Consider the following 13,703-nt stretch of genomic DNA (forward strand, 5'->3'; position numbering starts at 1 on the left):
AGATAGGCGCTTGGTGCTGAGAGGGGAAAGTCATTGAGACTGTTTCCTGTATGGCTGTGATTTTTCCTCTCCACTTTTGGAGGTAGAAGCACCCCATTGTTTAAGGCCTGTATGAGCCTTGGGGCTGTGATCTGCCTCTGGGGCATCTGTATCTGCCTCTTTGTGGCCTGTCTGACACTGGAAAGGACCAATTCTTTGTAGGCCAGTTCCTGCTAAATCTGGGAGGCTGCACCTGTAAGAAATCCTTCACTGTTTGCATAGACTTAGCTTTGTCCTCCATTTTCTTCAACACCTCCTCTGCTTTAACACCAAACAAGGTATCATGTTGTAATGGAGCATCTAATAGTTTTGCTTTAACATGATCGGGTAGATTCTGTTCTTTTAACCAAGCATGCCTCCTAATGACAGAACCTGTAACTGCTGCCCTGCAGGAGGCCTCTAGAGAATCAAAACCACATTGCAAAGTATGTTTTACCACTTATTCAGCTGCATGCAATAAATCCTGCATTTCTTTGTTTTCTGCACATTCTGAATTTGTCAACATTTTCTGTTTAAGTAGTGACATAATATATTGCTGATATTTAAGCATATGAAACAGACAATTTCAAGCTCTTACAGCCAAGGTGGCAGAAGTATAAATCTTTTTGCCCCATCTGTCCAGGGCCATTGAATCCATATCAGAGGGGATAGGGTTTTTTGCAGTGGAAGCCTTGACCCCCCCTTGGGACCCTGAGAAATAGTTTCTGGGTCAGCAGCAGGGTTTTTGTAAAGAAATTTATGTGAATCAGGAACCCTGTAGTATCTGTCTGTCTTAACAGGAGCTGGTGGTAAAGAGTCAGGAGACAGACCGGACTCTGAAAATACATAATCTACAATGTCTAAAATAGGAGGAATAGCAAGGGGCCTGTGCTGAGGCAACAAAAGGAAGTCTCTGAGCCTTTTCTTGGATTCTGAGTAATCTTGGCTCTCCCAGTGAAAATGCTCCCTCATCTTATGCAGGGTCTCCCCAAAAGAATAATCCTCAGGAGGAGAGGCTGAAGGGATAGATTCTTCAGCATCAGAATCCTCATAGGGAGGAAGGGAATATTCCTGTTCAGAAGAGGAATCAGAAGAAATGGAAACCTGATCTGAAGATTCATATTCTATCTCTTGCCTAGGCCTCTTATCATGAGGGGGATGGGAACCCCTGATCAAAGTAATTAGGTCTTCGGCCATTTTAAGCATCTGTTTTTAGGCATGGAGGCCTGTCCAGGAGAATGCTGTACTTGTTTCTTTGTCTTTAGAGCTGCTTTAGTCTTTGCCTTTGAAGTTGAAGTTGGTTTTACATATAATTGTGTAGGCCTGAAAACACTCTCAGAAGCCGATGCCTGCTCAGCGGCTCCGGACCCATCTGAGGGAATAGTTTCCGAGGGTCCAATACCTTGAGTTTCCAGCGGCCTAGTCGGCTCTGCGTGGGAGTCGGAAGCGGCCTGTGGCTCTGAGGTAGCGGGCATCAGGGGCTGCGAAAGTGCCTCACTGAGAATCAGTGACAGGCCTAACAGAAGCCTCCTCGGCGGTTTTGGACCTCGGATACCTGTCCTTTTCTTCTTCTTTGGCTTTTTATAAACTCCGGTAGTCGGCTGTTCCGAAGGCATTACATAATTGAATCTTCTGCCAAAATAATGAAATGCAAAATCATACCGACACTTAATAATGCGTTGGTTAAATCTAGCACAAAACCAACAACTAGCAACATCGTGGCCAGGGCCTAGACAAGGAATACAGTAAGAATAAAAATCCTTATGAGGTATTTGCTTCCCACAAGAAATACAATTAACTTTTTCTGACATCGGTCTGGAGCAAGAAAAATGTTTCCCCAACGGGGTACTTAGCTTTAATGAAGACTTCGGATCTGAAATTCTAATTTGAAAATCTCAGGAGTCTGCCGACCGGCACTTGCGAACTGCTTTTGCTTCGGGCACCGCGCAGCAAGAAAGACTGAAGAAAATGGCGTTGGCTGCATCTTTTATACCCCTGACGCACTGACGTCAGGGAGGAGGCGACAGCAACTGACGCCGGACCTAGACTTTGGAACTCGGGCCGACTGTGGGTAGACTGCCAGCAGGATAACCCAATTGTAATGACTGCAACAGTGAAACACAATGAACATGTGCTTATTGGTGAAGAGGTATTTAAAAACTGTTTTTAAATGTGATGTTGAGCATGTACATTTTATTTTGAAGAAGTTTGGTTACGAAAGCGTGGATTAAAATTTTTTATTACACTAACATCATGTGGATTTCTTTCTGTTCTTCTGCATCTTCCAGTTTGTTTTTTGATTCCATCTGTGTTGCCCATTTTCATTCTTCCTTTACTTATGGGTTTGGATCCGACTCGGGTGTTGCTAAAGCTTGTGGCAACCACAAACTCTTGAACGTCTCCCTTGCCCGCAATGCACCCACCCCATTTACCTCAAATCTTGTTTGTAGACTTCAGCAGAAAGAAATATTTGCTGTCATACAGTGAAGAGACTATATCTGGAGCTCAATATCAGGGAAGTGACATCCCCTAACTACTCACTCTTCCAGTAATTTTCAAAGGATGGGGGTTGGAGGGTGGGGAGTTGAAGAATGAAAATGGCCAACACATATGGAATGTGATAGTGAGTACATAACTTCTATAGCTGGTGTCATCAATTTTCATTCTGTCCTCAACATATGGGACAGAGTACCCAGCTACCTAAAATCCCAGGTGGACTCAAAGAAGATTATTCCTGAGCACTATTGAACCAAATGATGCTCCACCTCTGGAGACCAGATCCAATTTGTAATGAGTAACAAAGGTATGGGGAGTAGCCCAAGTTGCTGCTGTACACATCATCCATGGACACACTAGAATGGAAAGATGAAGAAGCTGCCACGGAACTAGTTGAATAAGCTCATAATGGTTTTGATAAGGGAATGCCCAATTTGTTATAAATAAAAGAAATACAAATCAGTTAGCCATTTGACTAAAGTTACTTTAGCAACTGGTTTCCCCAGCTTTTATTTATGAAAATAAAAAATTTTGTCAGTTTTCCTGATGTTTTTCATTCTGTGTAGGTAAAAACACAAATGTTTGTGAACATCCAAGTGCAACATGTATTCGCCCTTGTTAGCAAATTTAAGAAAGAATACTGGCAAATTAATGGACTGATTGACATTAAGAATCTGATACAACCTTAGGGAGAAAGGATGCATTAGTTCGTAATGAAACTCTATCCTTGTGAAAGATCAAGTATGGAGGTTTTAAGGACAAGGCCTGAATCACAAATTCATCTGGCAGAAGTAATGGCAACTGGAAATCTTGTTTTTCAAGAGAGATATTTAAGGTCACACCTAGCTGATGGTTCAAAGGGAGAACAGATAAGTGCTTTCAGTACCAGACTTAGATCCCATGGTAGAGTACGATCTTTAACAGGAGGAATTAAAAGAAGAGAGTCTTGCAAAAAAGCTTTGCGAGCTTACGAGAGGCAACGAAAGAACCTTCAAATCCAATGTGAAAATATGATACTGCTGCTAACTGGACCATAACTGTTGAGGAACTTTAAAAAGTAGGGCCAACAATTTAAGAATGTTATGTATAGGAGCAGAAAAAGGATCAACATTATTTTGATGTGCCCAGTATACAAACCTCCATCTACTGGTGTAGAGTTTACGTGTAGAAGGTTTATGGGAAGATAAAAGTATGTGTCAGACAGGAGAAGACAGCATAGGCTGTCTGTCTATTAATAAAATTGGAGAAGCCAGGCAGTCAGCTTGAGGCTCAGTATATCTGGTTGGATCATGCCTATCTGGTGCGACAGGTAATCTGGAGTCAGATCCAAGGTTCGAGAAGTAAGTGAGGCCAAATGAAGGGGAACCAAATCTGTTGAGGCCAGTAAGGTGCAATGAGGATGACTTTTCTCTTCAACATGGCAGCTTTCTGAAGGAACTTTGGAATTAACAGAATTGGTGGATAAGCATAAAGTAAACTGGGGGGGGGGCAATTGTGAAGTAGAGCATCCCTCTGTGATTCCCCCTGTGGGGGTGTTAGGGCAAAGTAGTTGCTGCATTTGTTGTTTAGGGGAGACGCAAATAGTTTGCAGTAAGGCTGGCCCCACTGGCAGAAAATCATTTCAGTCATGTTCTTGCTGACAGACCACTCGTGAGGTAGAAGAATGCACCTCCTCAGCTTGTCTACTATCATGCTGGACTTCCCCAGAATATGCATTGCTATAAGAAAGAGGTTGGATGACATCACCGACTGCCACACTCTGAGCACTTCTTGATACAATGGGTAAGATCTGGTTTGCTCCTTGTTTGCTCATATACCAAACTACTGTCATATAGTTGGTTTGAATTGCAACTGTCCCCTGTGGGGAGAGCATCTTGAAAGGCCTGCAATGCTAAAACCATTGTTCTCAACTCTAGAACACAGATATGCAAGTTGGCCTCTTTGGGAGACCAAATGCCTTGGACTGTTTTCCCCAGATATGCCCCACCCCCCCCCCCCAAATGGGAAGCATCCATGGTCACTATGGTCTTGGGCTGAGGGGGAATGAACAAATGGTCCTGTAGAACCTGATATAACTAAACCCACCACCTGAGATCTCCCTTGCATATGTGGGTGATTCATACTGGAGTTGACGTGTTGGCAGAGTATCGACCATTGTTTTGCTGACAGCCACTGTAAATCTTCATGTAAAATCTGGCTAACAGTACTAGAGTTACAGTCGCTGCCACTGAACCCAGAGCTTGAAGAACCAAATGGGCTGAAATCCTGGTACTCCCATTCACAGGGTTTGACATTTCAGAACTTCGATTCTCTGGTCTTCAATGATCAGAGTTTTGATGTTCTGAAAAGTCTATCAAATAAAGGGGATCCCTTGGAAAGGTCCCTGGGACTTCTTGAACCACATTTTTCCACTACCTTGTTGATTCCTGGAAAAGGATCTTTGAGGGGTGGAAAAACGTATGCCCATGGTAGACAGGGTCTTTCAGTCCTTTTCACACCTGGATAACATCTTTTACCATGGGGCCAAACAAAGAAGTGTCATCAAAAGGAGCACTGACAAATGAAGACTTGAAGGGCTCCACAAAATCATGTAAGCACATCCAGCCATGCCTTCTTAAGGAAATGTCTGCCTCATGGAAGAGTTGGAAATAAATTGCAGGGTAGACAACTGAGAAGTCACAGATGCTTGTACTTCTTCAGAAAGGGATCCCGAGAGGGTGTCAGGAAGTTCCTTAATGAGGTCTCTCTGTAACCTGGTGAAATGTGCCAGATAGTTCAGTGACCTTAAGGGGAAGGTAGCTGAAGCATAGACACATTTTTCAAACCTGTCCATCGCCTGAGACTCCTTGCTGGGAGGATGGACAGTGGAACTCTCATCAAGTTCCTTCTTAGTGGCTGCCACCATGACCATGGCATCAACAGGCACCCCCTTTGCCCAAAACTGCTTGTCCTTCAGTGCTGCCATAATTTTGTCAGGTTTCCAAGGTATTGGTTCAAAGGTGTCAGGATCATTCCATGCCTGCTGAGAGACTGAATCAATGAGCTCGTCAGTGGGTGGAGTCACCCAGGAGGTAGAGGGGCCAGTACTGAATGCCTCCAGAAATACAGACTTCTTTGACAAAGGGTTGATGGGCTTCCAGCCATCTCTCTGTTTCAGGATTTCATGGATGTCCCAAATGAGACATCATAAGGAGGTGACCGTGGGGACCCTTTACCTTCATCAAAGTCTGTATCTTCTGAGATAGATTCCTCTGGGGAATCCAAGTGCTTCCTCTTGCATGTCTTCTTCTTAGGGACCTCCTCAGTGTGATGCTCTGGGAAGGTATCAGAAGAAGTCGGGACACCTTACTGGGAAACCTGGAGTTTCAGTACCAGCTGTCACTGTGGAGAAGAGAGGTGAGACTCCAAGCACAGACACTGCAAGGCTGCGGACTGAGGATCCGAGGGGGTAGGAACAGTCTGTTGCTGAGGCAGACAAGCCTCTCTCCATAACTTCAATGGCTGACCTTTCCAGAGAGGGATAGGTCCCCGGGTCTGAAAAGGGAAGCTGCTAGACAGTAGTCCATCTGTGTTCTGAGGAGAATCTCCCCAAGGCAGAAGCTGGAGCTGAACTAACCCATGCTGGGCACACAGACTGCTCCCAGGCACAGAGACAGCTCCGAAAACTACAGAGTCGACTAACACCTTGGATCTGACAGCTCTCCGTATTTGACTGAACCAAAGTGCTCAGAGCAAGTCTCGAATTTGAGGATAAAGATATCTTCGGATCCAAGGCAGTTGGAGCTAGACAACTTGTATCCAAGGACTCTGAACCCATGGAAGTTGTCAGAGGAGGAACTGGTAGGGGGGAAGTAGTGGAAGATCGGACCTCTTGACCCAAACAAACAGCTAGGAGCCAAAGGGACACCTGCCAGGTTTTGCACAGATGGAATTCTTCTCACCAATCTCTCCACATCTTCTTCCGTAAGACTCCTGGAAGAGCAAGTGGAAATCGCACATGGAGACTTGGGTCTTTCCAAAAAGGGTGAAGGGACCCTGCAGGGGAGAGGTCCACGGAAGAGAAATATTTGGTCCTTGGTAAGACAATTAAACTTGAAGTAGATAGACTGGATAATTTCTTTGTTTGATCTGTGGTAGTCTGACCCGATGACTATCTTTTTATGTTTCAGAACAGATGTTAAGGTCAGATCCAATAACTCTCTTCTTTTTTGCTTCGGAGCCAAGGATGAGGTCTGATCCAACACATTTGACTTTCTTTTCCTATGATCCGATGGAGGAATTGGATCCAGTAGAGGTCTTTTCCTAGACTGATCTGATGCCCTTGAGGAAGAAGTGGAAGGGCTTGGAGACGGCGACTTGGATTTCTTTTATTTCTCAGGTGAAGCTCCAGATAAAACCTCTTAGAAAGAGAATGGAAGCAATCCTTTAAGAATTAGTTTGTTTTTCCTTTCTGTAATAGCTCTGGGATTAAACCCATAGCATATAGCACAGTCTTCTTGTAAGTGCAGGGGCCCTAAACAATATACACAAAGTGTGTGCATCTGAAAAAGGAATTTTATGCCCAACTTGAGGCATTTTATGAATCCTATGGGGCCTTTCTCCTTGTCAGCCATAACACCAAAATTACACCAGTAAGACAGATACTACACCAGAAGTTAGCCTTCAATTTTTTTTCTCTGTTTAAAAAAAAAAAAAAGTTGTTATAGAAAACAAGGTTAGTAAAATACCAGCAATGGTAATTTAAAGCTACACAATTGTAGAAAAGGTAGAGAAAAAGAGAAAACTAATAATATTACTAACAGTATTCAAGAGTATGGGATGTATGAGAGAAAGAGAGAAAAGAAAGACTAATTTAGAAGAAGCTGGAATAAAAGGAGTGATAGACAAGGGAGAATAAACAGACTTACAAATTTAGTTAAGTAAATATTAAATTTGATAATGAAGATCATCAGTTAGTTCGAGAGCAGCGGTAACCATTAATTTTACTCAAAGTGGCAAATGAGATCTGAGATACTTGGGGTGGTTCCACTGTGGGAGCTTTAGCAATAGGAGAGTCGGAACCCATACCTTGATGACAGAATGAAAACTTACATCAGATCCTATAATTTAAAGTGGAAGGGGATGATCATAAAACGGGGGAGGAAGCTCAAGAAACAAGGAGACTGGTATTTTGGATGCAGATCCTTACAGAGAATAACAATAACCATGCAGAATATTACATTTATGAAGTAGCAGAAAGTATTCCAAGAACTAAGCCAACACAGGAACGGAGAAAGGAGATTCTGCCAGTAGGGATGACTGCAATTAGGGATATAGACAACAGGCAAAAAGCGCCTGGCATTTATTGAAAAAAACTAGTAAAAGAACAAAGGCATTGGGAGCAAATAATTAGAAAGGGGAAAAGTAACAGGATGGGAAGAGGCCAAGAATTTATTTGGACTGCAGGACAGCAACTGCTTTCCATATCAAAGGTTGATATCACAGAAAAAGAGAAAGAAATAGGGGGATCCTAAGTGAAAGACCAACAATGGTAAAGTTTTTAGTAGAATGTAGAACAGAAGCTGCTGTTAAAGGAGTAATTAGTACAGCATACAAAATATTGCATGATAACTATAAAAATCAATCAGAGAATGTTAGAAAGGATTGGGAAGATAGACTCGATAAACAATTCACAAAGAAACAATGGGGGATATATGTATGTCTCCCAAATATGTATCAAAGTCTAGAAGATTTAGGATCTTTGCTTGCAAGTGTTTACATAGATATTTTTATTCCCCAAGTAGATGCCAAAGAATTTCTCCTCAGGTAGACAGCAAATGTTGGAGATGTGATGGGGAAGAAATAGGTAATTGGTAACAGATTTTCTAGGAGTGTAACAAGTTGGCAGACTGCAAAGATTTCCTGCAGACTGTTCTGTCAGAGATACTGGGTGATCACATTGGTGTATATCTAAGGAAATTATTTTTTGTGCTATGATACAGAATCGGAATTGCCTACACATAGTAAGCCCTTGCTGAGTTTAATTATGGTGGCTGCCAAAAACTCAAATAAAAGAAAATGGAAATCAAAGTGTAAAACCAACTATACTATAAGTAGTGAACATAGTAACAGAGATAAAACAACTGGAATTGGGATTTTAGAAAAGGGTAGGAGCAAATTACAAAGGAAAAATGTGAACTGTGGGAACAATACAAGCAGAAGAGGAACGAGGTTTACAAAGAGGCTGGATTTGAATGAAGTATGTAATGCTCGACTGACAATGACTGGATAAATAAGTGATGTATAACGTTTGCAACTACAATTATGTAAATATGGTTTGTGATGTACAATGTTTGCGACTACAATTATGTCTATATGGTTTGTTTTCATTTATATAAATATATGATTGCCTATGTCATACGTGATAATTTAATAAAGAGGTTTCTTGTTTTAAAAAAAAAAAAGAATGCTCAAGATGAGGTATCAACATCCAATGTAAACTGTGTCAAAACTGGAGAAAACAGAAGAAAGCAAGGGGCATTACGTAAGCTGGAACTTTGGGTTATATGTCTAAGATATCAAGCAGTTACCAAATGAAGATACTGTAAAAATGATCATTTTTATTCTTGGAAGGAGCAAGAGCTCTGCTTAAATATACCTCATATGTTCTCTGCTGTGACAGAAGTCAAAATCATGAAAGCATGTCTTTAACAAGTGATCTAAAGAAAACCCTGTTACATAATTAAAAATGGATACGGGTACCCGATGAGGTACACACATCTTAGAACCACAATAAAAAAGAAGCCTATAGAACAGATATGTTTTTTCTTAATTTACCCTTTACCTGTGGTGTTCGAAGGAATGAGTACTCTGGCTGTGGACTTCCCGCTGCCACACAGATGCGTGAGAGCTCAGAAACTGGTGTGGACATTGGAGGTTGCTGCACAATAACTGGATGTCCTAAAACTTCTGAACTTTGAGCAGTCGGAGAAACACCTGCTGACTGAGGCTTGTTAATATGAGCTGCTGTTAAAAACAAAAACAAAAAAAAAAACAGGTACTTCAACTACTACAGGCGTAACACTCAAGTAAAATGCAGATTATTGCGTTACTATTAGTGAAAGTTATTACAACGTATGGGATAACTTTATTCTTTTAAATGCAAAGTAGCACAGGAATCACTATGATATATGCATCTTAACACAGAACCTTGCTATCAGCTGCTAATCTTGAATACAAGTGATATACACTACTTTGAGATTTCCAAATAACATCCAGTCTTATTAACCTAGATATGTACCAGACTCCCTTAACTAGAGTGGACTGTGGACTGCTAATTTGTGTCCACCAAACAAATAGGGACTAAAGAGCCTGACTTAAGTCAATCACTATCTTTTAAAAACAGCCATCCTTTCTGCTTCCACATGCTAAGAGCTGGTTATAAGGCAAAGAATCTTCTACAGGAAGCCAAGCAGCAACAAACTGAAAAAAAAAATAGTATAAATATTTCTTCAGGTGATGTCAGGATGTTTAAGTGTAAAATCAGCCAGTACATTCTGAATGACCCTGGCGCTATTCAATACATGTAAATCTAACTGCTCCTTAAAATATTGCACTTAATATACAGCTGCTGGGTGTCTGATTAATCCTGCAGATGAAGAATGGCAATCCAAAGGGATTAACATTATTCTTAAATATCTACTTCTGTTTGTTAAACAAAACAATCTGATGACATTACTCATGTCATGATATACACTACTTTGTGGCTTCCAAATATCCTCCATTCATGGAGAAAATCTTCCTCCAACTACATTAACAACTGAAGTAAAGTACAATTAAAAATGCACGTTAACATTTAGCCATTATACAGCAGATACATTCAAACACTCAAACAATATTCTGCAAATACAAGAAACTGGAAGAATGCACAATAAGCCATAAGATGATGAGGTGAAATGCTGCAAAATAAACAGACTACCAACATATTCTTGACTGCATGGTTTAAAAACTAAACTCAAATATTAAATGATAACCTTAGACAGAAAATTCAGATGGGAGGCAGAAAACAGCAGTCATGCTGCGTGCTCAAACAAGATTAAGCCTCCAACAAACAAATATAAGACATAAGCAGCAGAAATGGATACGGAGAATATGACTCTAACTATTATATGAAGAAAGTACAGTTGTGTACACTTACAATAAATGTAGATGTTCGAGTGTATTCGCTGTTGCAGTCATTACATTTGGGTGATCTGCTGGCAGGTTGCCCTCAGTCAGCCTGATTAACAAAGTCTTGGGATCTACGTCAGTTGCTGTCCCTTCTTCCATGACGTCAGGTCGCTGGGGGTATAAAACATGCAGCCGACGCCATTACGTGAGTTTTTCTTGCCCCAGATGTTAGGTGCCCCCCAAATGGGGAGCAAAAAAAAAATATATATATATATATATATATATATATATATATATATATATATATATATAAAAGAAACACAAAAATATACCTCCAAACAAAAGCAAATACACCAAAAAGGAGTTTTTAAGCATAATAAAAGAAAGAAGAGGTATAGTAAAAGAAAAACAGGGGGCTGGAGGGAGAGTAACCAGAACTGCAACAGTGAATACACTCGAACATCTACATTTATGGTAAGTGTACACAACTGTACTATGTTCATAGTGTTTTACTGTTGCAGTCATTACATTTGGGTAGATTCCCAAAGCTAAGGTTGGGAGGATAAATTTATACAGCATTAGGACCCGCTATAAGGCCCTGCAAAACAGCAGTGGCAAAGCCAGCTCTGGATTTAGAGAAAATTGGTAAGTGATAATTGCTTGGTGAAAGTATGAACTGAACTCCAGGTAGCAGCTTCTAGAATATCCCTGGTAGGAATGCCTCTGAGAAAGGCTGCTGAAGTAGATGCAGCCCTGGTGGAATGAGATCTGATCCCCTGGGGGATAGGTTTTCCATGGTGCTTATAAGAGAAATGAATACAATGGCTTATTCATTTAGAAATGGTTTGCTTTGAAATAGCCTTCCACTCTGCCCCTGCAGCAAATGCTACCAGCAGTTGCTCAGATTTTCTGAAAGATTTAGTCCTGTCCAAGTAGAATCTAAGTTGTCTGTGTACATCCAATGAATGCAGAATCCGCTCTTCCTTGTTCTGTGGATTGGGAAAGAAAGTTGGAAAATGAATGGACTGATTAAGAGCCACACTGATACCACCTTGGGTATGAATGATGGATTAGTCCTGAGTGACACCCGGTCCGCATGAAAGATGATGAAAGGCTCCACTGCCATAAGGGCCTGTAATTCAGATATCCTTCTAGCTGAAGTGACTGCTAAAAGGAAGGCTGTTTTCTAGGAAAGAAATTTTAAGTCTGCAGTTGCAGCTGGCTCAAAAGGAGGTAGAGTGAGTTTCTCCAATACAAAGTTAAGGTCAGAGGCAGGGGTTGGAGCTCTCCTGGGTGGTCTCAAGTTTTTGGCCCCTCTGAGATGCTGCTTTAGAAGTGGATGAGAGAAGGGGGGGGTCTGTGTTGTAATGAGCTGAAATGGCCGAGGCATGGATTTTTATGGAAGAAAAAGACAGGCCCTACTAAAGCATCTCAGTTAAGTATTGCAAAATCTGAGGTAAATTGGGCACTGCTGTGCTCATCCCTCGAGATTGATTCCAGGCACAGAATCTTTTCCATTTGTCAGCATAAGATTTTCTAGTACTAGGTCTTCTCGCCTCCAAAATGACATCCATCACAGGTTTGCTGAGGGATGCTAAGGGTGAATTTAAGTGATTAGCCATTCAATGTTTGGAGCGGAGGGTGCAGAATTTGGTTCTCCTGCTGAGACAGTAAAGGAAGGTGTCAGGCAGGTGCCACGGAGAAATGTGTGACACACTGAGCAGGAGTGGGTACACCAGTGTTGGCAAGGCCAGTCTGGAGCAATCAAAATCATTTTTGGCTTGTCCTGTTTGACTTTTAGTAGAACTTTGGAGAGCAAAGGCAGAGGGGGAAAGGCATAGACTGATCATGCACTTTCCAGGCTCTTTTGTGAGGAGTTCTTGCTCAAAATTTGTCCAACTGGTAGTTCTGGAGTGCGGCAAAAAGATCTATGTCTGGGCTCCCCCATTTGCATATCAACATGTTGAAAATCCATGGTTCAAGTTTCCATTTGTGAGGGTCCATGAGATTTCTGTTTAGTTCATCTGCCAGAAAGTACAGTTGTGTACACTTACCATAAATGTAGATGTTCGAGTGTATTCACTGTTGCAGTCATTACATTTAGGTAATCTGCTGGCAGGTTGCCCTCAGTCGGCCTGAATTCCTAAGTCCTGGGTCCTGCATCAGTTGCTGTCTCCTCTTCTATGGCGTCAGGGGTATAAAACATGCAGCCGACACCATTTTCTTTAGTTTTTCTTGTCCCAGATGTCAGGTGCCCCCAAAAAGGTAGCAAAAAAAAAATATATATATAAGTTTTAGAAGAATAGCCTGGTTTTCTGCCTGAATTAGACAATTGTTCAGGTATGGATATATTTGAATATTTCTTTGCCTGCAAAATGCAATTACTGGAGCCAGGCACTTTGTGAATACCCTGGGCACAGTAGACAAACCAAAGGGCAGTGCAGAGAAAGTACAGTTGTGTACCTACCATAAATGTAGATGTTCGAATGTATTCACTGTTGCAATCATTACTCTTGGGTTATCTTGCTGGCAGGCTACTCGCAGTCGGCCAGAATTCCAAAGTCTAGGTCCGGCGTCGGTTGCTGTCGCCTCTTCCATGACGTCAGTGCGCCAGGGGTATAAAAGATGCAGCAGATGCCATTTTCTTCAGTTTTTCTTGTCCCAGATGTCAGGTGCTCCAAATAGGTAGACTGAAAAATATATCAATAAGAAATGCATACACAAAAATAACATTTCCTTCATCTACAAGCAAATACACCAAAAATGTTGTATAGGATAGAGAAGTGCAGATAAGTCCCAGCAAAGAGAAGAGGGATGGTGGGTGGGTAACCTGGACTGCAACAGTGAATACACTCGAACATCTACATTTATGGTAGGTACACAACTGTACTATGTTCATCATGTTTCACTGTTGCAGTCATTATTCTTGGGTTGAACCCCAAAGTTGAGGAAGGGTGGCTGGGCTAAATAGGGTTAGGAGAGGCTATGAGGCCCTGCAGAACTGCAGTGGTGAAGCCTGCTCTGGACTTAGAGTAGAGAGG

General features: G+C 41.6%; 1 protein-coding gene across 1 annotated transcript in view; it reads right to left on the bottom strand.

Annotated features, from left to right (window-relative positions):
• The window catches only part of XRN1 (5'-3' exoribonuclease 1), a 2,408,514-nt gene that overhangs the window by 238,436 nt on the left and 2,156,375 nt on the right, over positions 1 to 13,703 (bottom strand). The window contains exon 44 of the mRNA XM_044071018.1: positions 9,338 to 9,519. Within this exon, the coding sequence (XP_043926953.1) occupies positions 9,338 to 9,519 (182 nt within the window). The remainder of the gene's footprint in view (positions 1 to 9,337; positions 9,520 to 13,703) is intronic.

Source organism: Protopterus annectens, chromosome 5.part0 (assembly GCF_019279795.1).
Source record: "Protopterus annectens isolate FY-2018-M chromosome 5.part0, PAN1.0, whole genome shotgun sequence".
Lineage (NCBI taxonomy): Eukaryota > Metazoa > Chordata > Ceratodontiformes > Protopteridae > Protopterus > Protopterus annectens.